The 21456-nt window shown below is 38.9% G+C and overlaps 1 protein-coding gene across 3 annotated transcripts in view; it reads left to right on the top strand.

The window, feature by feature from the left end:
• tgfbr3 (transforming growth factor, beta receptor III) overlaps positions 1-4956 on the top strand; it is an 84579-nt gene extending 79623 nt beyond the window's left edge. For 2 of the 3 annotated variants that reach the window (XM_039810776.1, XM_039810773.1), the window contains exon 16: positions 606-4956. In XM_039810776.1, the coding sequence (XP_039666710.1) occupies positions 606-724 (119 nt within the window). In that variant the 3' untranslated portion in view covers positions 725-4956. The remainder of the gene's footprint in view (positions 1-605) is intronic. The other variant, XM_039810775.1, reaches the window with a different exon arrangement.
• The last annotated feature ends 16500 nt before the right edge of the window (positions 4957-21456 follow it).

Raw genomic sequence — 21456 nt, 5'->3', positions numbered from 1 at the left:
AAAGAAATTAATTCCATGAACGTGAATCCCTCTCTTCTCTTTTTGTTCAAAATGGCATCTGCCAGATAGGATGTGACTGGTTGTTTCTGGGCTCTCTGAGGCGAAATTTCCTAAGTCCCAGCAGTTGAAAACATTGTGAATCTGTGGCAGATTATACTTGAAGATGGTAAAAGTTAGCACAGATGGAGTCCAGAGTTATTCTCGCCTTACTTTGCTCATTTGCCAAGTCCTTTGTATTTAAAACTAGTTTTTTATTTGAGAATACAAATGTGTGAATCTACTCCAGGCTCTGCACAAAACATTGGGATAAAGAATCTTAGTTTAACTAAAGTGTAAGGTTTATGTCAAGTAGTGACAGTCATAGTAAACACTAGTAGATTAATAAGTAATTTATTTTCTTTTAAAAATGTAAGAGCACAGAGGAACAATGGAGGTTCCAGCATCTCAGAGGAGTGCAGTTTTTAGCTTTAACCAAACCGATTTGTCATGTTCCTGTCTACCTCTGCCTTTCTGTAATATACTGTATATAATTTTTTTCTATCTCCCTTTGGTCCAATCCCCTCCTCCCCTACACTCTCTCTCCTGCTCCCTCTCTTTCTGGCTAGGTGAGACAGCTGGCACACAGCAGGTCCATAAGTCCCAGCCAGCCTCAGAGAACAGCAGCGCGGCCCACAGTATCGGCAGCACACAAAGCACGCCCTGCTCCAGCAGCAGCACGGCGTAGCCCTGGGCGCAACCCAGCGGGACACCAAGCCCTGCCGCGGCCCAGGACGGGCCTGACGATTCACAGGGACCGGTTTGTTGATCTCCTTCCGTGAAAGGAATTAATATTGTTGATGTGATAGGAAGGAAAAAAAGCATAATTTAAAAAAAAGAAAAACCTAATAACACTTTTGGTCCTTGTGTAAATTCCTTTTGTACCACTTCAAGTGCGTCCAGGCAAATTTACTATCCTGGTGTTACTGGTCTGTAATAGTAGTGAGACCCAGCTTAGCAGCCTCACCTCATTTTTAGTACAAAAAACTAATGTGAGTTTGTACCAGGCATTTGTTTTCCAATCTAAATGCTGCTTTTTTCTGACAACAACAAAGTCTTTTGCTTTGACCTTACATGGTGAGATTTAGGCTCTTTGTAACAAAAAGGTGTACTCCAACTGCAAGGAAAGCAACCAGGCTGCAGTGAAGTCAGTATTAGTAAGTGGGATGTTAATGGCTGGACTGTAACACGTTGCCTTACGACATGCAACCCTGAAGGTGGCAAAGGAGTAAAGCAACCACTATTAACATGTGAACAAAAGTGCAGTATGAACAGAAGTTGTCATCTTGACACAGAGAGACACAATGGCAGTGTAGGTATTGAATGTAAACAGAAAAGTAAATGCCAGAAAATGTGAAAGAAAATGTGAAACACATGCTGATAAAATGCCCCGTTTTATAATGTACTCGTTCTTCCCTCATAATGGATTTATACACACAGGTTTGTAAAACCAGTGCTTTCTGTACGGTAGTTATAGTAATTCATTTGAGTAGATGGGGGTCTGAGTCTCAATTTTATTGATGTTACACAACTTCCCAGGGGCATTATGGGTTCCCTTTTACCAGTCGTTGTTAATGGAATAGTTCAACATTTTGGGAAATGCTTTTATTTGCACGTTATCCAAAAATTAGATGAGAAGATACCTCTCTCATGTCAGTGCTTTCAGTACTGAGATTGATACAGAAGGCAAATAGCCTAGCTTAGCACAAAGACTTAAAGCAGAGGGAAGCTGTTAGCTCAGAGAAGTAGTTCATCATTTAAAAAAAGAAGAAAGAAATACCTATTATTGTGAGCTAACTCTTTCTCCCTGCTTCCAATTTTTGTGCTAAGCTAGGCTAATCGCCTCCTAAAGTACCCCCAGCTCCATACTCAAGGTACAGACATCAGAGTGGTTTCAATGTTCATATCTCACTCTGAAAAATTAAGTGAATAAGCATATTTACCAGAATGTCAAATTATTCTTTTAAGACCTGTACATGTTTGTGAATATTGTAAATACTCCAAAATGTTATGAGGCAGGCAGTGTGCAAATTATGTTCTTGTACTTCTGGATTAGACATGATTTATCAGTGTGAGATGCAAGTTCATACCGTTTCATTCAATCACTTTAAAACTGAAAAGAAAAAAATATAAGAATCACAGTTTTGAAAGACAGGTTCAACTTAGAGTATCATTTAAATACATCAATTCAAAATCATGGCTTAGTATAATTGATGTAGCTTGGGTCCTACTGTCTGTTCCTTTACACTAGGGCTGCTTCTTTTTATTAATGATTAATTATAATGAATTTTCCCTCATAAATAGCTTAACCAACGATTATTGTTCTGCCAGTTCACTCATCGATTATCAACTAAATGTTTCTTTACACACTCAGCTAATTGTCCTCTTATCAGGCAGAGTCAGAGGAAGAATAGATTTATTACATTATAAAGCCAAACAGTGTCCATGGATTTTTTTCTTTGTGTTTAAGGATTTCTATTTTTTTTTTTTATTAATCTTGGCACTGACAGTCTAGTGTGTTAAATAAGCTGTAGCTGTAGCTCATTGGTATGGCCATATATTATCATGTTTTATTATTTTTTTTAAACTGCAACACCACGACTATACCCCACCGTCTCAGAATAATATGAATGTTTGCTGTGGTGCCTTCGTTTAACCTGTATGTGTTTGTAACAGTGTGTGGGACTAACTGGGCCCTTTGAATTCGAGAAGGGAACTTTCCCTGTAACGATTTAACCATAACAAGGAAAATAGAATGTATATTATCTCAAGGCTTTTGATTTTTTTCTTATGTAAACATATGTAAAGCTTTCTACAGAGGGAACAGAGTCTAAATATATATTTGTGTATAAAATTATATTTTGGAATATATTTACCAAGAGAAATTTATTGTCCTTTACGTATGTGTGTAAGTACTGTGAATTGTGGATGCGCTCATACATAACACACGTTTGCGGGGGTATTTTTCAGTTTCATTCTTAAAAGCCTCATGGCATGTTTTGTGACACTTTCACTGATGAAAATGCAATATTCATATTTGTAATACAAAATGATTCAGCTTTTCATTTTTTTTTAATACACTTAAATTTGAAAAGGTACAGTCGTTGATGTTAAGAAACTTTGACACTGCACTGACATCATGTTAATTTACATTTGAAACTTTAAGATTTCAGTTGTTGTGAATGTGTCATTAAAACATGTGATGAGTTTGTGAATGAATGAATATGATATATAAATGCTTTTCAAACAAAGCATTACCTGCAGGTCATTTCTTCTCTTCATGGAATACAACTCCTTATGTTTTGTTTAAACATTATTCATCATCTGATTACTATTTTGTATAACGTATTTACTAAAAAATATTTTTCATATGAAGTGAAGAAAGAATCTGCGAAATGAATACTTCTTCAATACAAACATTACAACATTGAAGATAAGCTGCAGCAATAAATATCAAACTATATGTTAACATAGTTTTAGTAAATGATGGAGTATATGCCACACAAACTCAATGTTCCTCCTCAGTTACAGCATTGTCATAACAAAATCCACACCACAGACTTGTTTAGGCCCTTCTGTTGTCATAACAATGATACAAATCCCCTTACAATAATCCAAACAAAAATGAAATCAAGGCTAAAGATGGCAGCAATTAAACCAAAATGAAAGTCGAATGTACAGTATATTAGGTGTGTATGTATTCTAATAGAATGGCGCGTGGAGAAAATCCAACGATCCGTTATTTTGTTTCTGGAAACTGTTTTTAATAACACTTTAGAAATATATATATATATATATATATATATATATATATATATATTTTTTTATTTTTTTTTTTTAAGTAATAGAACCACTTGGTTTTAGTGCAACATTAGAACTTGTTTGTTTCATCAGTCCTGTTGCTAGACGTATCAATGTCAAAACCTATTTGGACAGTAAATATACAGCAGTGATATGTAGTTCACTGTTGCTGTTATCAAGCTGCATTATTGCACATGTACACTGTATCCCACTGTGTACAGAATAGTGAAAGATCCATGTTTTTGCAGAGTGGAAATGTGCCACAGCCTATAATCAGCGGTCATTGTGGGATTAAGGCTTTTTGACATTCCTGTAGTTTTGATGCGGCAAATCTATCCCCCATGTGTAATTATCTCCTCCACCCCCCTCGTGTGACGCTGTTAAGTGGCTGAGCGTCAAGTTATGTTCTGGATCTAATCTTCATATTTGAGATTATTTGGGAATATACTTTCATTCAACCTAACCATACAATTCACGAGAGTTGCTGTTCAAATATCAAACATTCATCCCTGCTTTTTGCGCCAGTGCATGCTGGGAAAAAGCTCCACCACTCCTCCCTCATGACAGCGACATATACAGATAATATGCTATCAATAAGAAATAATGATGCTGGCTCAGATAAAAGGAGCATTGTTATAGTAGTAAAATATACTTTCACTGTATGACTTAAAGGTAATGCTGAACTGAGAACAGCTGTAATTGGAGCACAAATCCATAGCATTAGATATTGATTGTATTTTTTTAACCATTTGACTACCTCATGTTTGTTTAAGAATGTGTAATTTGTGTACTACGTGTGTGATGGTGTGTGTGAGTGTTTTCTGTGCCTATATTGAACCCAAGAAAAGTTAAAATGCTTGTAGGTTATTCTGCAGTCGGATGATTTGGGGCCGCTGCGTGGTTTTATTGCAGTTTCACATTTATTTTTCAATCTCAAAGCAAACGATGAAGAGTTAAGCTTTCCCATGATGCCAAGATGCCTTTTTCGGGCGTCGTAAATGTGTAAAACTTTGGTAAGCCATTATTTTTACTTTTGGTTTTTGAAACTTTTTATATGCTGTAAATACGCATGATATCTGTATACCCATTATGTCAAATAAAAAGTTCTATAATAATGTACAAGAGTGTTGTTTGATGAATTCTCTGCCATTCTGAGGGCCAAATCTGTGAGGGTACAGTGTGGAGACTTGGTTTAGAACAATGAGCTGTAATAATGATGTGTTAGGCTTGGCTCTGTTGCGGTGAAGTCATGACTCGTCTCTGGTGAGCTCATAACATGATACAGCCCATGTGGACTTAGGGGAGGGGGGGGGCTGAGATGAGATGAGGTGCAATGCATGAGTCCTTACCTTCTCTCCCCACCAGCATTCGCTTTGTTTTCGATTAGAGCTCCTTGGAGACGGCTGTAATCAGCGTGCCCACGAGCAATTACATTTTTCTTTAGAAATATAGGAAATATTGGATAGTAGAGAACATAATGTAATTCTGCTAAATAAAACATCACATTCATTATTAGTTTCACTTGTTTTCATTTTAAACAAAATCTGTATATGAATATGAATATAGAGACACATTTTCTATAGGCCTTCTATAGTCTGCCTCTTTTAAAAAAAAAAAAAAAATTATTCCAGTGCTGGTTCCATGGTATCAAAATGGAAATAGTCATCATGGAAACAATTGGTCATGTGACAAGGGCTGATAAAATTAGCAGAACAGGCAGCCAAGTGACAATACTCTGATCCAATGGAATTCACAATTGTCAAATTGACAGCACTCTAGCCCAATGGATTTTTTTTTTTTTGGGGGGGGGGGATTATATTTCAGGGGGGCCGGTGCCACCCCATGCCCCCCTTCTTGCCCCCCCCCTTGAGCATGCCTTGGAGTAAGCAGTGTGATTATGGTACAAGAGAGAGAGGCCAAGGGTGAATGGTAAAGCAGCCTCTCCTTATGCCTGCTCAGGTTTGGGTTGACTGGTCCACATGACCCCTTTAAGGCCTCTGTGATGTCACGTCTGTGTCTCTTTTCCCACACTGAGGCATCCTCATGCTGCGACGCCCTTGTCCAACTGATGACTAATATTGAATTTTCAAACTAATCTCATCGAGCCATTATTGTGATGTCATTATTTTCATTTCCAGCTTTCCCCTATGGGTACCTGGAACACAACTTTGTTGTTTGGCTTTTACACTCTGCAGCTAATCCATTTAGTCACTGATTGCATGTGCTCCAGACAATAGTGCATGACAAATACAGGATCAAATTAAAAAGAGCTTTTGGTTGTTGTTTTTAAGCTGACAGGACGCCAAACACTCACGCTGGGGATGCTGGACTAATTTAGACCAGACCTTTGCTCCTAAACATGATTACTTGAATTAAGTTAAGTGAGACGTTTTGGAACTTTCTGGCTGGTTTACAACATCAGAGCGGGATGAGACCAGATTAACAGGCGTGTGTATATCTACCCTCACAGTACCTCTTCCTGTCCCGTGGCACATAACTGTAATGAGGTTGGAACAATAACAGCACGTCCTGTGATGAACTGGGGCCAAGGAGACAGACTCTAAAGATGTTGCTTCACAGAATCACACCACACACACACACACACACACACACACACACACACACACACACACACACACACACACACACACACACACACACACACACACACACACACACAAAATATAAAAATGTAATGACACAAACCTTTCACAGAATGATTAGAAATGAAATACTATACTACAAATCATGTTGCAGATACACAGTTCCAATGTCATCAATGAAAATACTATTGTAATGTACCCTCAACTGCATTGAGATTAAAAACAAATACAGTAATGTTACAGTGCTGTAATCTGTCAGCCTGAACAGAGGGTTAAATCTGCCATTTTCTGTTTGTTCATATGATAGAAATAGAAACGGTCAAAATAATCCTCCAACAAAATGGAGATGAATGGTTTCCTACACACCATTTCCTGCCAAAGTTAGTGCAGTTTTGGTTATTTCACTTGTGTTTCTCACTGTGTGATCATCACCCTGTTTTGAAGTGGGGTGCTCAGATGGAAAAAACGTGATGACACAATCTTCCATGCACATATGAGGATTTGGTAACAACTAAATCAACTTTTGATGACAGTTGTGGGACTGTTTGCTCATGTTGCCTGGCCAATGTCAGTAAAATATGAACACACCACATCCACGCAGTCCTGATGAAGCAGATTAGTTTTGACAGGTAAAACTTTAATAAACAATATCTAGTGACTTTAGATACAGTGACTATTTAATGTTATAGAACTACACTTGAGATTTAAAACCAAGTCACAGGCTATGATACTTGTAAATGTGGGTTTTGATTTAAGATTACACTGTTGAGAAAACTGATGAAACAAAGTGCACTTTTATACTGTGTTTTTTAATGAATTTGGAAACTATGGTGCTGTGTTTTTTTCTTATCTACAAGAACAAAGCATCTTAAGTTTGCAATATAAGTTTGCAGTGACAGGATTTATCCATAGCAACAATGGCAGAGGCTCATGGGTATTGTAGTTATATATGTTTGCTGAAGAACTTAGAGGACATTGTCAATCTCTGAACCCATTGTCTATCGGTCTGACAGCGATTTAGCCTCTGGGGACAATATTTCACACCTTTCACATTGCTCATAGTCAAATGAACCATTCTGTTTTATTCTCATAAAACACATTGATAAGTGGAGCTTTAATATTTTTTTCAGACTTCTCTGTAACATCAGCCATATGATTCCCACCATTCACACAGTTGTACACAGGCATGCAGTTATATAGATACAGTATTCAAAATCAGTGCAGGCACACGGCTCACCTGATGGTCTCTGGTGAGATATTTCTCAAATTTGAATTAGTAAAGTTCAGCAAATTAAATTGCTTATCTGCTCAAGTTAGCATTCATTTCCTGTTGGGGATATTCTTTTTTGGGCATGCTAACTTTAGCCTCACATCACAGCTGGTTCTTATGCTGCACCAAAATATGACTATGTTAGGTTTCATATTGCTGCCAGAATCCATGAAACTCTCATTTTGCTGAATTGCAAACCCTGTTTTTATTGTGGCACATGGGTACAGCATGTGTGTATTTTTTTAGACATCTGAAGCCCTCGTACTTATTGCTGGAAAACACTAGAGTGTTTCCAGGGAGAGGAAAAGAAGAAGAAAAAAACTAAAATTGCATTGCTCATAATGAAAAAGCTCAATCATAACTGGCTTTATACCACAAACATCTCCCACTCAATTAATTTTAACGTCTCTTTTTTTCTCCGTGCGTACCCCCTTTTTTCTACATCTCCAAGCTGGACCTTTGCATGCACATGTGCAATATGTGTGTCCAAGTACACACACACACACACACACACACCAAACTTTCCTTCATGCACTTCATTTTACTGACTGATTTGCTGCCCAAGCCACAAATCTAAACTGAAAATAAAAACAAACTGGAAATAATTAGCTTGCATTCACTCTGGCTGTACTGATTGGACAAACTGTATGCTGTTTATATATCTGCTTCAAATGGAGGACTTTAGGCACTACAAACTAAAGTTAAGGCTAAATACCTCCAAAGATTCATTCAAAAACGTTAGACTCATGACATGAGCATAATTTACTACTCCTTTCCTCCAGATCCACATTTATGTACAACTGGCCTCATCTTCCCTCACACAGCAGAAGTGTGATTGCACCGACCCAACAGTTTCCTGTGAAAATAACTGTTTTTCATCTGAGGTGTTTGGGAGTTTATGTTTCCGCTGTGGTTTAAGTCGTAACTTTTTTAGGAGGAGCATAGCGGCGCACGTGGCTTGTGCAGACACATCATTCATTTAGTGGCCTCAACCCCAAAGTGTCTCAAACCACCTTGGGAAGCGGTTTTTAATAAACATATAACAGATAAACAGATTAGATCAAGAGCCGTTATGTCCTATTGGTTGCTTCGTTCTTGGCTTTTTAACTCACGGATCCCATCGATCCAAGAGTGGGCTGTGTACCTGAGCTGATAGATTTTGGTTTTTGACTTTTTTGGGGAAAACATTGATCCATAGACAGAATTTAAACTTCAGTGATGGTAAAACCATTTTGAGTGATAGCCATTACTCTAAAATTCATACAAAGAAGGGCAGCCGCTGTTTATTTTCAGTAGAAGGAACTTTTGCAGTGCTCATTTGGATTCGGGCCAACACAAGCATATCAGCTGGGAAGCAAATGATATTCATGCAGCAGACTGTGCCTGCTTGTGTGTATGCTGGTCCCTCTTTTATGCAATTTACAGAGAATTAGTTGTTAAAGAGGATTTATAGTAAATGCCCATTTCATCTTTAAAAGGTATTGTAAAAGCAAAACAGTATTTATTTTTTACCAAACCAATTCCAGACTTGTATAGAGAAATGCATTTGTAAACCTATATTACACTGACTGTGTGAGATACACTTATTTATATGGTTAAAATCTTATTTAAATTCGAGGAGAAATAAGATATCCAATGTAGGGTCCAAAATGTTGTACATTTAAATCTATATATATAATAATTTTGCAATAATAAAAAAAGAACGCTTAGGTGAAACAACAAATAGGCCTACTAAACATTTGAAACAAACTTAAAACAAAGAAAGAAAAATGACCAACGCCCCTTATCCCTCCAACTCCACCTAATGCTGTATGGTGTTCAGTCTCCTCACACAATACAATGGAATACAATCAAAAAAGAAAAAACAATTAGGAGTGGATTCAAATAAATACATTGAGGACAACAACACAATCACATTTAATTGGAGGCAATGCATCAATAAAAAACCCAAATCTTTTGAGAGTGAAGTTGTTTATGCACAATAGAGAATATTCTCTGGAGTAAGAGGTAAATTGAGCCATTGTGTTTTTGATGGAGAGAATCTAATTTCCAGTTCACTCACATACATCTTCCCTGGAGTACTAGACTTAATTATTTAACAAAACGGTTTACAGTCAATGAGCTCAGGTTACAAAGAATCCATTCCCCTAACATCCTGTGGTATGTTCTATAATTTCAGATGTTGAATGAGTAATATTCTTGCCGTTTTCTTGCAATGTTCCTATCATTGGGCATGTATAACATCTGCATTTGTAATATTACATTTTTGGCACACAGGTGACATTTTGAGGTGGAATGTATGTAACGTAAGTAGGTTTACAAAGACTCATACATGGAGATGTACCGCATGTTGTATGCAATAGAACGCATTGGATTAGTATATGCATTATGGTGGATGAATTAAGATGAAAACATTTAGACAAAACGCATAAATATTCTGGTGTATGGTTGTTTCATTTTGATGTGTTGAAGTTTGCATAAAGGAGGCACGATTGACTGTTTTTTATTCATTCTGGTTTCTCCAGTGATATACACTCACCTAAAGGATTATTAGGAACACCCTACTAATACCGTGTTTGACCCCCTTTTGCCTTCAGAACTGCCTTAATTATTGTGGCATTGATTCAACAAGGTGCTGGAAGCATTCTTTAGAAATGTTGGCCCATATTGAAAGGATAGCATCTTGTAGTGGATGGAGATTTGTGGGATGCACATCCAGGGCACGAAGCTCCCGTTCCACCACATCCCAAAGATGTTCTATTTGGTTGAGATCTGGTGACTGTGGGGGCCATTTTAGTACAGTGAACTCATTGTCACGTTCAAGAAACCAATTTGAAATGATTCAAGCTTTGTGCATGGTGCATTTTCCTGCTGGAAGTAGCCATCAGAGGATGGGTACATGGTGGTCATAAAGGGATGGACATGGTCAGAAACAACGCTCAGGTAGGCTGTGGCATTTAAACGATGCCCAATTGGTACTAAGGGGCCTAATGTGTGCCAAGAAAACATTCCCCACACCAGTACACCACCACCACCAGCCTGCCCAGTGGTAACAAGGCATGACGGATCCATGTTCTCATTCTGTTTACGCCAAATTCTGACTCTACCATCTGAATGTCTCAACAGAAATCGAGACTCATCAGACCAGACAACATTTTTACAGTCTTCAATTGTCCAATTTTGGTGAGCTTGTGCATATTGTAGCATAATTTTCCTATTTTTAGTGGAGATGAGTGGTACCCGGAGGGGTCTTCTGCTGGTGTAGCCCATCCACCTCAAGGTTGTGCGTGTTGTGGCTTCACAAATGCTTTACTGCATACCTCAGTTGTAACGAGTGGTTATTTGAGTCAGAGTTGATCTTCAATCAGCTGGAATCAATCGGCCCATTCTCCTCTGACCTCTGGCATCAACAAGGCATTTTGGCCCCCCAGGACTGCAGCATCCTGGATGTTTTTACTTTTTCAGACCATTCTTTGTAAAACCTAGAAATGGTTGTGCGTGAAAATCCCAGCAACTGAGCAGATTGGGAAATACTCAAACCAGCCCGTCTGGCACCAACAACCATGCCACGCTTAAAGTTGCTTAGATCACCTTTCGTTCCCATTCTGACATTAAGTTTGGAGTTCAGGAGATTGTCTAGACCTGGACCACACCCATAAATGCATTGAAGCAGCTGCAATGTGATTGGTTGATTAGATAATCGCATTAACAAGAAATCTTACAGTGTTCCTAATAATCTTTAAGGTGAGTGTATATCGTAGTGCATGTTTTTGTCAAAGATGTATGAATATCTTTGTAGACAATACAGGTCTGAAGCATTGATTGGGAAAGTTGTTCAATTGCTTCTCTATTTTTGGACTTTTGTATTGTTTGAAAATGTATACACACTTTGGTTATAATTTATATAAATGTATGGTGTATTTTAAGGCCACGCAGGCTGCACATACTGATGAAACAATAATGATAATGTTATTTATTTATTTATCCATTCATTGATTGATTTATTCATTCTTATACTATATTCCTAAGGTTTTTCATTATCAGGGCATTTATGGACTGTTGAACAGCCACAGAGCTTGATTAAAGCCAGTAACTGATATGAAGGTATTTGAAAAGATTGATAGAAGATTGTATTTTTGGAACTGCCAAATGTATCTTTGACATTTACATTTTCGATCACTTTAATATCTTCTCAGTCCAATCTTTAAACGTAGTCTCCACAACAGGGTTTGGGATGTTTGGGTTGTTCCATAGAGGTAGTCAAATGGGTCCTTTGCCATAAAGTGAGAGTTGAGTATTATTGGGTTTTTACTTATTAGTACAGTTATTTTTCTCACACAGGAAAGGTGCAACTTTCAATTGTATGGCATTTAATCCATCTGATTTCACTATCATCAGAATGAAGCCAAAATCATACTGTTCGGAACTGGGACACAAGATATTACCGTCTACAATTTGGGAAGTTTTGTCCATCTTTGAGATACATTTTACCATAAAGTTTATTTTTCCAGACACAGAAAAATAACCTTTGACACAGGGGTCAACCACTCTCTTACTATCTTTTCCAATGTAACCACACACAGTCTGATTTCTGGTAAAGCGACACACAGCAGAGATGCAGAAGGGAAGGCCAGACTTCATTAAGATTTGTTTTTCCATCCAGAATCCTGCGCAGAGAACCGCCTCGCCAGGCCTCCAGAGTGCAAAGCTGCACTGCAACCAAACCAAATAAGCCAGTTCCAAGTACCCGCTCCTAAATACAACCAGATGTCTGCCCTCAACTAATAATCAAAGAAAATACAGCCCTTTCCTACCATTGGTCCAGTGGAAGCCCCAGCTGATCAGTGAAAGCTGTCATCCAGAAAACAGATGTGCCGGCTGTGCGTAGAACTTACGCTCGCAGCCCGAGGCGGCACTGAAAGGTGAATGGAGCAGAGGTGTAGTTAAAGAAAATAGTAAAATATAGTGTAGAGTAAAGGAAAGCTGCTCTGCAAAAATCTGCAGCGATTATTGAGAGAAGAGGACCAGAATGTTCACACATAAAGAACACTGTGTCTGTGTTGTCAGTATATGCTTTTAGACTGACAACAAGACTTAAACACACTTCACCACTGAGCGCTGAGGTTCCAGACAGAATATCAAAGGATTGACTTTTAATCATTGTATACAAAGCAGGAGTAGAGCATGACATATTATGTATGAATGTGGCATCTGATAGATAATTTGCCCTTGAGCAGACTGCAGTATGTTAGCTTCCAGCTAAACACAAATATTTGCAATCCACACTGACTGACTAGGTTTTACAAAAACAGAGTTGCTGGTTAAAGGGTTGTTCCAAACAAAACACAAAACAACATATGTTTTTACGAAAGTTTCTGACTATGCATACAGTACAGCAAGGTGTGTGAATAATCGATAGGACACTGATTCTGGAAAGTCACACTGCTGTTTTAATTAATGTTGAAAAATGCTTCATGAGAAATCTGTCTCCGTCTCCATTGTATTGGGATGGAGACCAATATTATACAGTATAATACTAGAGGTTCAAATTATTCATCTCAAAATCACACAAGTCACAGAGTTTTTTTTATTTTATTCAAGTGAACCAACCTCTTCAATTTGATCTGAGTTGTGGATTTGAGTCAGATGACTTGGACACAAGTCAGACTCCAATGACTTGACAAAACAAAAATAAATCACTTGAACTTGGACTTGCAATGACTTGATATAGTCCCAATGAATGAAAAACTATGATAATAAAAATATAGTTATAAATATATATACTTTGCATCAATCCAACATCAGCCAATGCATGAGCAAGAAGGACAGTAGAAACCATCAGATAGTGCAAGATGATGTCATATTATCATATTCAGATGTATAAAAAATACAGTACATGCAAAACATTTGGCTCAGAAATGACAAATGATCATTATTATTTGTGTTATGCAGTTTTACCCTGTATAAAACAACTTTACATTCAGCAAACAGAACATAATAACTTGTATAAGTCAAGTGACTTGGGACCATAGCCAAGACTTGACACTTACTTGGGACTTGCAAAGCGGTGAATTTACCCCACTTCTGGAGGATGGTATCTTCGAGAGAGAGATAATTGTTTGCTGAGAAAATGGCTCTTTTTTGTTATTAAACAAAAAAAACAACACAACAACATAAAAAACTACTATATTGCTCATATTTGGCATTAAAGCAGTTGGTAATAGCTTGCAGCAAGTGGTACGAATCTCTTCAACCAATTTTCTGTTTTTAGGGTTGATCAAGGACAAATGTGAAATATTTTTTCTAATATTGGTCACGTGCCAGGCAAAGAAAAATATCATAGTACAATTGTCAAAGGTATCCCTTAAAGGGGCCTTCTGTATTGGCTGAACTGAGCTAAATTCCACAACACGTAACCATAAAGACTCCCTGAAGAGTTCTCATCTCTTCTCTCAATCTTAATAACAGACTCTTCCATGCCTCCCAGTCATAGTTAGGTCAGACCTGGCTATGGTTTGTCTCTTCCTCTCTCTTCCATCTGCTATTGCAAGCTCTCCCCCTCTCTTACCAAACACAATTCATTTTATTCTCCCATTTGTCTTTCAGGATTGGTACAGAGATTGTGGGTGTTTTGGAAGCGAGTCGTGCAATTCGAAGAGCTCCTCATTACAAATCTACTAGAGTCTGACAGCTGGGCTTGACTTGCTCTTGAGTTCCCCTGAAGATCAATAATATCCTGCAGACAGCAATGGTAGGATTACATAAACAGCTCTCGTGATGAGGGCCCCATACACAGCATCACAACTCTGTAAGCTTTGGAAACACAGCACCTTTCACACAGAGATATTAGCTTCTTTTACTCTGGAAGCTGTCAGGAGTAGAAGGGCAGCAGGCACACTAAATTTATTAAACAAAACTGATTCTTATAAAAGTCCTGCTGGCCTGATTAGTCTGGTGTAAACAGTGCTGTCCCCACTCTGCAGATCCAGCAACGCTCCGCTGCCCTGCATAGAGTCTACACCCTATATGGTCAGCATTGTAAAAGCACTCAGTGTAAGGACCTAAAACAAATGATTCACAGGGACCTCTGTTTATGGAAGTGTCATCGTCCTGAGGTTTCACATTTTTCTGTTTCTGTACTCTGCTGAAGCCCAGCTGTGCAACGTTTCTCTCTGAAAACAAAGAAAAGTGAAACATTAACCCCTGTAGTAAGCACGTGCATTTGTGGATTCACATTCTACAGCACATCTTAATGTCACAAATCCCATATGCTCAATATGTCCCATACACAGGATTAAAGTTGACGTCCATGAAAACGCCACGCGCTCTTTAGCACTTGTGAGACCTCCTCAGGCCGTGCAGATGTTGCTCATCATCAGATTACATCAGCTGTTCAGTTTGTTAGAAATAAACATGTGTTTAAATTTTTCAGCATTTTCCCGTAATGAGGGGAATTTACTGGCATGCTAACACCTCAGTGCTGGCATAAATCAGACGTGGGTATGATGCAGAGCAGAGCGCTGTGACCTTGCCGGGCCGTGGTGAGAGCTACTAAGACAGACAGTGTTTGGGATGATCTGCTAATGCATTACGCAGCTGGACCCACCCCCACTTTCTTATTATGGAGGTCTTGTAGAAGTGACCCTGGAAGCCTCAACATTGCTACTAAGTAAGTATTATTATTCAAGAATGCTTTTACATATAAGATTATGTGTTTTTTGGAATATGTAAAAGTAAGTATGTGAGTTTTTACCTTTTTATCTTTTCAGTTTACTGTCGTGTGAACAGTTTAGACGTTGTCGACGTCGACACAAGCATACTGCGCATGTGTCAACACTTAGGCTTCAACGTAGGCTTCAACACCAATCAACAGATGTTACTATGGTGATTATATTTCACATTTACTCTTGGTTGCAAATGTTATTTTTAATTTCTCCCCAATTTATTTGTGATTTTGCTGCTATACTTGGCAACAGTCATTCCACTGCTACAGGTAGCTACATGCTAACGTCTGGGAAACCTGTAATTATGGTTGCCGATGTTGTATATTTCTATGTCCAGTTGTGTAGTTTTTGGTTTAGAAGCATGTGTAAGAGCCAATGAGTGCCCTTGGTGTACATAAGAACCAATATTTTGTTCCTCAGTTGCAACCCAGAAGCACATTTGACAATGCACACACACACACACACACACACTCTCACCACACATCACTACACAGGCACACATACAAGCCGTAGTTTGTCTGGAAAACCAAAGACGTTTTGATGGAAATAAATGGAACCAATAGGTTTAAATCAAAATATGACTTGGATTTTCATTGATCAAAAAGGTAAAAAGTGCGTAAATTACTCTACCCGTGGAAAAGCACCTCATGGGGTTAAAGCTTAGCCTCTACAGCACGTACAAGTGATTTATACTGGTAGAAAGTGATGGTATACTCCGTTACAGTCGGCCTTTGGCTGCAATGATGGACAAGAAGCCTACGTGTTGCACTTGCGCAGTTGACATTTGTTGACGTCAGACGTGTGTAATGGGTCTGATCTAGGATCTACCGGTGAACAGATGTCCCAAAAAATATGTCTGTAGCCTACATAAATTATTAGTGTTGTAGTTTGTAGTTTTTTTGTTGTTGAGTACAATAGTTTAAATAGTTTAATTACTGGGGAATTGTTGAGTCTCTGTAAATTATAGAGTGTGGTCTAGACCTACTCTACCTGTAAAGTGTCCTGAGATAACACCGGTTATGATTTGACACTATGAATACAATTTAATTGAAACTGAATTGAATTGACATGGAGCACGGTGTCCCAGGACCTGGTGAACATCTGGCCAAAACAAAAAAAATTTACTGCAGGAACCAGGGGGAATTGGGTGATATTAATTCTTATTTGGTCATCTAGTTTATTCTGATGGCATATGTTTTTGGCTGTAAAAAATATTCTGCCGACATGTCATACACTACGACCAGATGGAGCCAAAGTTAATTAAACATTTTCAAATCCTAAACATAGTGGCTTTAATAATAAATTAAGCACATTCATATCCACTAGATATTGTTTATTATGTACCCTTCAAATACTCAGTGTTACAAAATGTTTTGTTTGTGTTTTCATTAGGTAAAACCCCATACTTACTTACTTGACTGCTATTGGCTAGGCGCATGAAAGGCACAGGTCATTCTAATAAAACAAACACAGTAAAGAGATGAAGCTCACACAAACATGGATTAAAGATGAGGTACCATAACCACAGTGATACCCAGAATAATATCTGCCAAAGCAGCAGAGAGTCTGTTTCAGTTGTTTTGATTTCAGTCAGTCTGCCCCTCGGCCCTTGTCTCCAGTCACTTCCCTGTGCGCCTGCATTGCCATTCTCCATCCATCCACCAGATGACTTTCCCAATTGTCCTTGTCACCTAACTCTCACTTCCCCCTGCTTACCTGTTTTCACTTCCCCTAATCAGCGCTTCAGTATATCACCAGCTCATTTCCACTCATTCCCCGCCAGATTGTCAACGTTGCCTCATGCCCTGATTTACAACCATCTGAACCTTAACTCTAATCTGTACCTGCATGCCTGTCTGCCTAGACTATCTGCATTTGATTCCTTCCCCTTGATCCAGGGGAAAACTCCCAAATTAGATGTAAAAAAAAACCCAGTAATGGTTGCTGTAGAAAAAAATGAATGAATTAAAGGAACACACCGACTTATTGGGAATTTAGCTTATTCACCGCAACCCGCAGAGTAAGACAAGTCGATACATACCCTTCTCATCTCCATGCGTGCTGTAATGCTGTCTGACGGCTCCAGCGGCATCAGGCCAGTAGAACATGCAGGTGAATGGTTCCAGCAATCCTGCTCCGAATAAGTGACAAAATAACGGTTTGTTTACGGATAGAAGACGGCTGTGTCTCATGTTACGTTGTTTTTTGTACACGCTGTGACTCTACAAATCACAACATGGAAATAGGAACATGTTGGCGTTATTTTGTCACTTTTGTCACAATTCGGAGCGAGTTGGAACCAGTTACCTGCAGGATCTGTGCTGGGCTAAGCTAATGCTGGAGCTGTCAGACAGCGTTACAGCACGCACAGAGATGAGAAGGGTATGTATGGACTTGTCTTACTCTGGGGGTTACGGTGAATAAGCTAAATTCCCAATAAGTCGGCGTGTTCCTTTAAGGGATCAAAAATGTTTTAGTTATGTTATCAAAATTAAACATCCAATCGTAGCATTTATTGAATGAGGCCCATGAGAATAATGAAACTCAACAGTGATTTCTTTCAGGCTGTTCTGATTCACTGTTTTTGTAGTGTTGCATTGCCAAACTTATCTCCACAGTGCTATGTCAACGCTGGAGTATAGTATGGCAGCATGAGTTAACATGGTATGGGGGGAAAAAAACGCTCTGGCTTGTTTGTACCAGTCACAATCATCTTGGCCGGTGCTAAGCCCCAGATGCAGAGATGGTGCCTTTGCAAAAAAAGGTAACGGAGATAGCTCTATATTCTCTATATTCTTTATACCGACGACTGCTGTAGTCGGCACGAAAACAGGTTGATTTTAAAGTTTGCAGATGACTCTGTCATAGTCAGCCTCCTACATGACAGTGAAAACAGCCAAGGTCCTGTAGTTGATGAATTTGTAGATTAGTGTGACAATGCATTCCTACACCTAAATGTGCAGAAAACTAAGGACATGTGCATTGATTTTAGACACAAACCCACTAACAACCAAAATACCATTATCAAGGGACAGAGTGTAGACTCTGCTGAAACCTATAATTATCTTGGGACCATAGTGGATAACAAGATCAAATTTACTTTCCACTCTGAAGCATTATGCAAAAAAGGCCAGCAGCGCCTGTACTGCCTGAGAAAGCCAAGTTTCATGTCGACAAGTCCCTCATGATTCTGTTCTTACGTTGAATCTGTCCTGACCTTCTCCCTTCTCTGTTAGTTCTGAAATCTTAACATCAAGTCCAAAACTGCACTAAACAGAGTTGTGAAGATGAGCAACAAGATATTGGATGTCCATCAGTGCACATTATCTGACCTGTTCCATGAACAGATAGTCAGGAAAGCTAATGTTATTTGCTCCAACAGTTCCCACCCATTATTCCCTGAATTTCAGTCCTTGCCGTCTGGGTCCCATCTAAGATGTCAATCTGTAAGGAGTAACAGGTACTAGTACTCCTTTATACCTGCAGCTATTTTCTCATACATTCTTTTCTTCTTTTTTTTCTTTCTTTATTCCTTGGTTGGTTATATATTCTAGTCTGTTGACTATGTGTTGAGAATGTCAGAAACGTTGATAAAAGGGGTTGCTGATGTAATGTAATGGATGCTGATGTTGTGGACGATGGTCGTTAATGATTATATTGTGTCAACGTTGTAGGCTGATATGCACTTTTCCTACCCTATGTAGGTTACTTTGACGTTGCTATCCATGCACCTTTTACTGGTATTTATTTGTCCTCGTACTGTTACGGTTGTGTTCCAGTTGGACTATGTTTGAACTTATAACTATATAACCCACATAATTGTGAGCCAAGACGTGCAGAGCTGCATCTAAGGAGGAAGTCGTACAACTTAGCACAACAAGGCGACGTAGTACAAAGAGCAACAAAGTCTGCTTAGGGAGGAGGTCGGGGTGGATGGATGGGTCAAACATACACAGGAGTTTTACCCAGGGGACCGCTTTTCGTGTTTGTGTCTTGTGTGAAAGCAAAAGTCAACCTATTTTAAATTACGTTAGTTATTTTAAACCCAAATCACAAACTTTTCCTAAACCTAACCAACCACCTTTTGTTGTCTGAACAGGTTCTGCACTGCCAGGGCTTGCACAGGCACACTGATCACTGAACATTGGAAGGATAATGCACAAAAGATTTTGCATACCTTTTCATAAAATATCGTACAAACCGTATGAGGATACATTGAACAATCCCCAACCTTGACCCCAAGTAAAACTAGAGTTGGCCAGCTAAGCAGTTCGAAAAGAGACAGGGGGGAGACAGAAAGAGAGAGATAAATACCTAACTACAATAAATACAGAAATATGACTCATAATAATTATAGCAGTGGGTATAATGGAATGACATGATACACACTGGCAATTATAGTAACAGTAAAGATAATTAAACTATGACTAATAATAATAGTAGTAGCAGTGGGTGTTGAGCAGGACCACGGCAGCAGCTGCTACCACGATCCAGGTGCCACCACAATCCAAGGAAATCTGAGGTGAGAAAGCACAAGGACCCTGGGAAAAAAAGCTAAGTTAGTTTAATTGGTTTAGTACATTAATACAATTAATGCACATAGATGGAGAAAGAGAAAGAGAGGAGGGGAGAGGAGATCAGTGTGTCATAGAAAGTCCCCCGGCAGTCTAACCCTATAGCAGCATAACTAAGGGCTGGTCCAAGGCAAACCTAAACCAGCCCTAACTATAAGCTTTAGCAATACAATAGCATTAGCCTTTTATATGCCTAGTGTAAGTAACTGAATCCTATGATTCTCTCGGATTTCTCTCGGATCCAAAGCACCATGGTCATTAGCTTTTAGGGACACAGTACTACATGACTGGTTGCATCCATAATGATCCATAATCAGTTTGACTCCCACCACAGAGGTTCCTCTAACTTTACCTTTTCATCCAGTGGTCCTATATTGTTAAAGTGACAGACTTGACACTACCTCCTAACAATGTTTTTATTCTACAACCTTGACAGAATAGGCTTATCCTTTAACATGTGCAGCAGAATGCAGAGATGTTCACAAGTCATTTTTTGGAAGTCCAAGTCGAGTCTCAAGTCTTTGAGCTCGAGTCCAAGTCAAGTCTCAAGTCTTTGAGAGGCAAGTTCAAGTCAAGTCTCAAGTCTTTTGCCACGAGTCCAAGTCAAGTCTCTGGGCATCCAAGTCAAGTCTCTGGCCATCTGATCTGTCCCTAACACTGTATTGTTAAATCTTATGAATCCAAAGCACGTCCTATAGCTACCACCCATACAATACAGTATCAATATCAGTTATAGGATAACTTTATGGGGTCTACTGCAATGCAATCTGAAGAAACACAAATTAGTAACACAAATTAAGAATTGTTTCAATTTCATAACTGTATTTTTCAACATTTTGGTATCTGCACCAAAGAATACATGTTTGTCTGTGTTACTAACTGGCTGTAAAGGTAAACCTCTTCATGCATTAGATTTTTCAGTGTTCAAAGTTTGAGGGAAACATCTGTATTGAAAGTTAAAACACCAACCATGGTGCAAACATGTGAGAACTGATACTTTCCGTATTGCTATTTAACAACAACCTGGTGAAATATTAACCTAAGTCTGTCACATCATATGGATACAACTATAAAGATACAATTTGGCTGTTCCCAGCATTAGCACAACACTTTGCGATGGGTAGCTTTTTACCTGTGACGATATATGCTAAATTGAACGTCTCTTTCACATTAACAAGTGACTGACCTATCTGGGTGCGTTTTGAGATGCCTGATGAAGTTCGACGTTGTTGATCCAGCATCATTTACCTTGGTGCCACACACCTTGCATGTAGCTGTTCGCTTACTGCCACTGTTTACGAAGTTATTGAAAGCAAAACTAAGGACAAAAGGCACAACTCCAGGAGGACTTGGTGGCGCCAATCATCAATGCATTTATGTGAGTGCGTGCACTCATGATAGCACATGCGTTACGTGCGCACTCAGGCATGATAGCACATGCGTTACGT

This window comes from Perca fluviatilis, chromosome 9 (genome assembly GCF_010015445.1).
Source record: "Perca fluviatilis chromosome 9, GENO_Pfluv_1.0, whole genome shotgun sequence".
NCBI lineage: Eukaryota > Metazoa > Chordata > Actinopteri > Perciformes > Percidae > Perca > Perca fluviatilis.
Note: the sequence above shows the minus strand (reverse complement) of the source record. Positions and strands in the feature narration are given on the sequence as shown.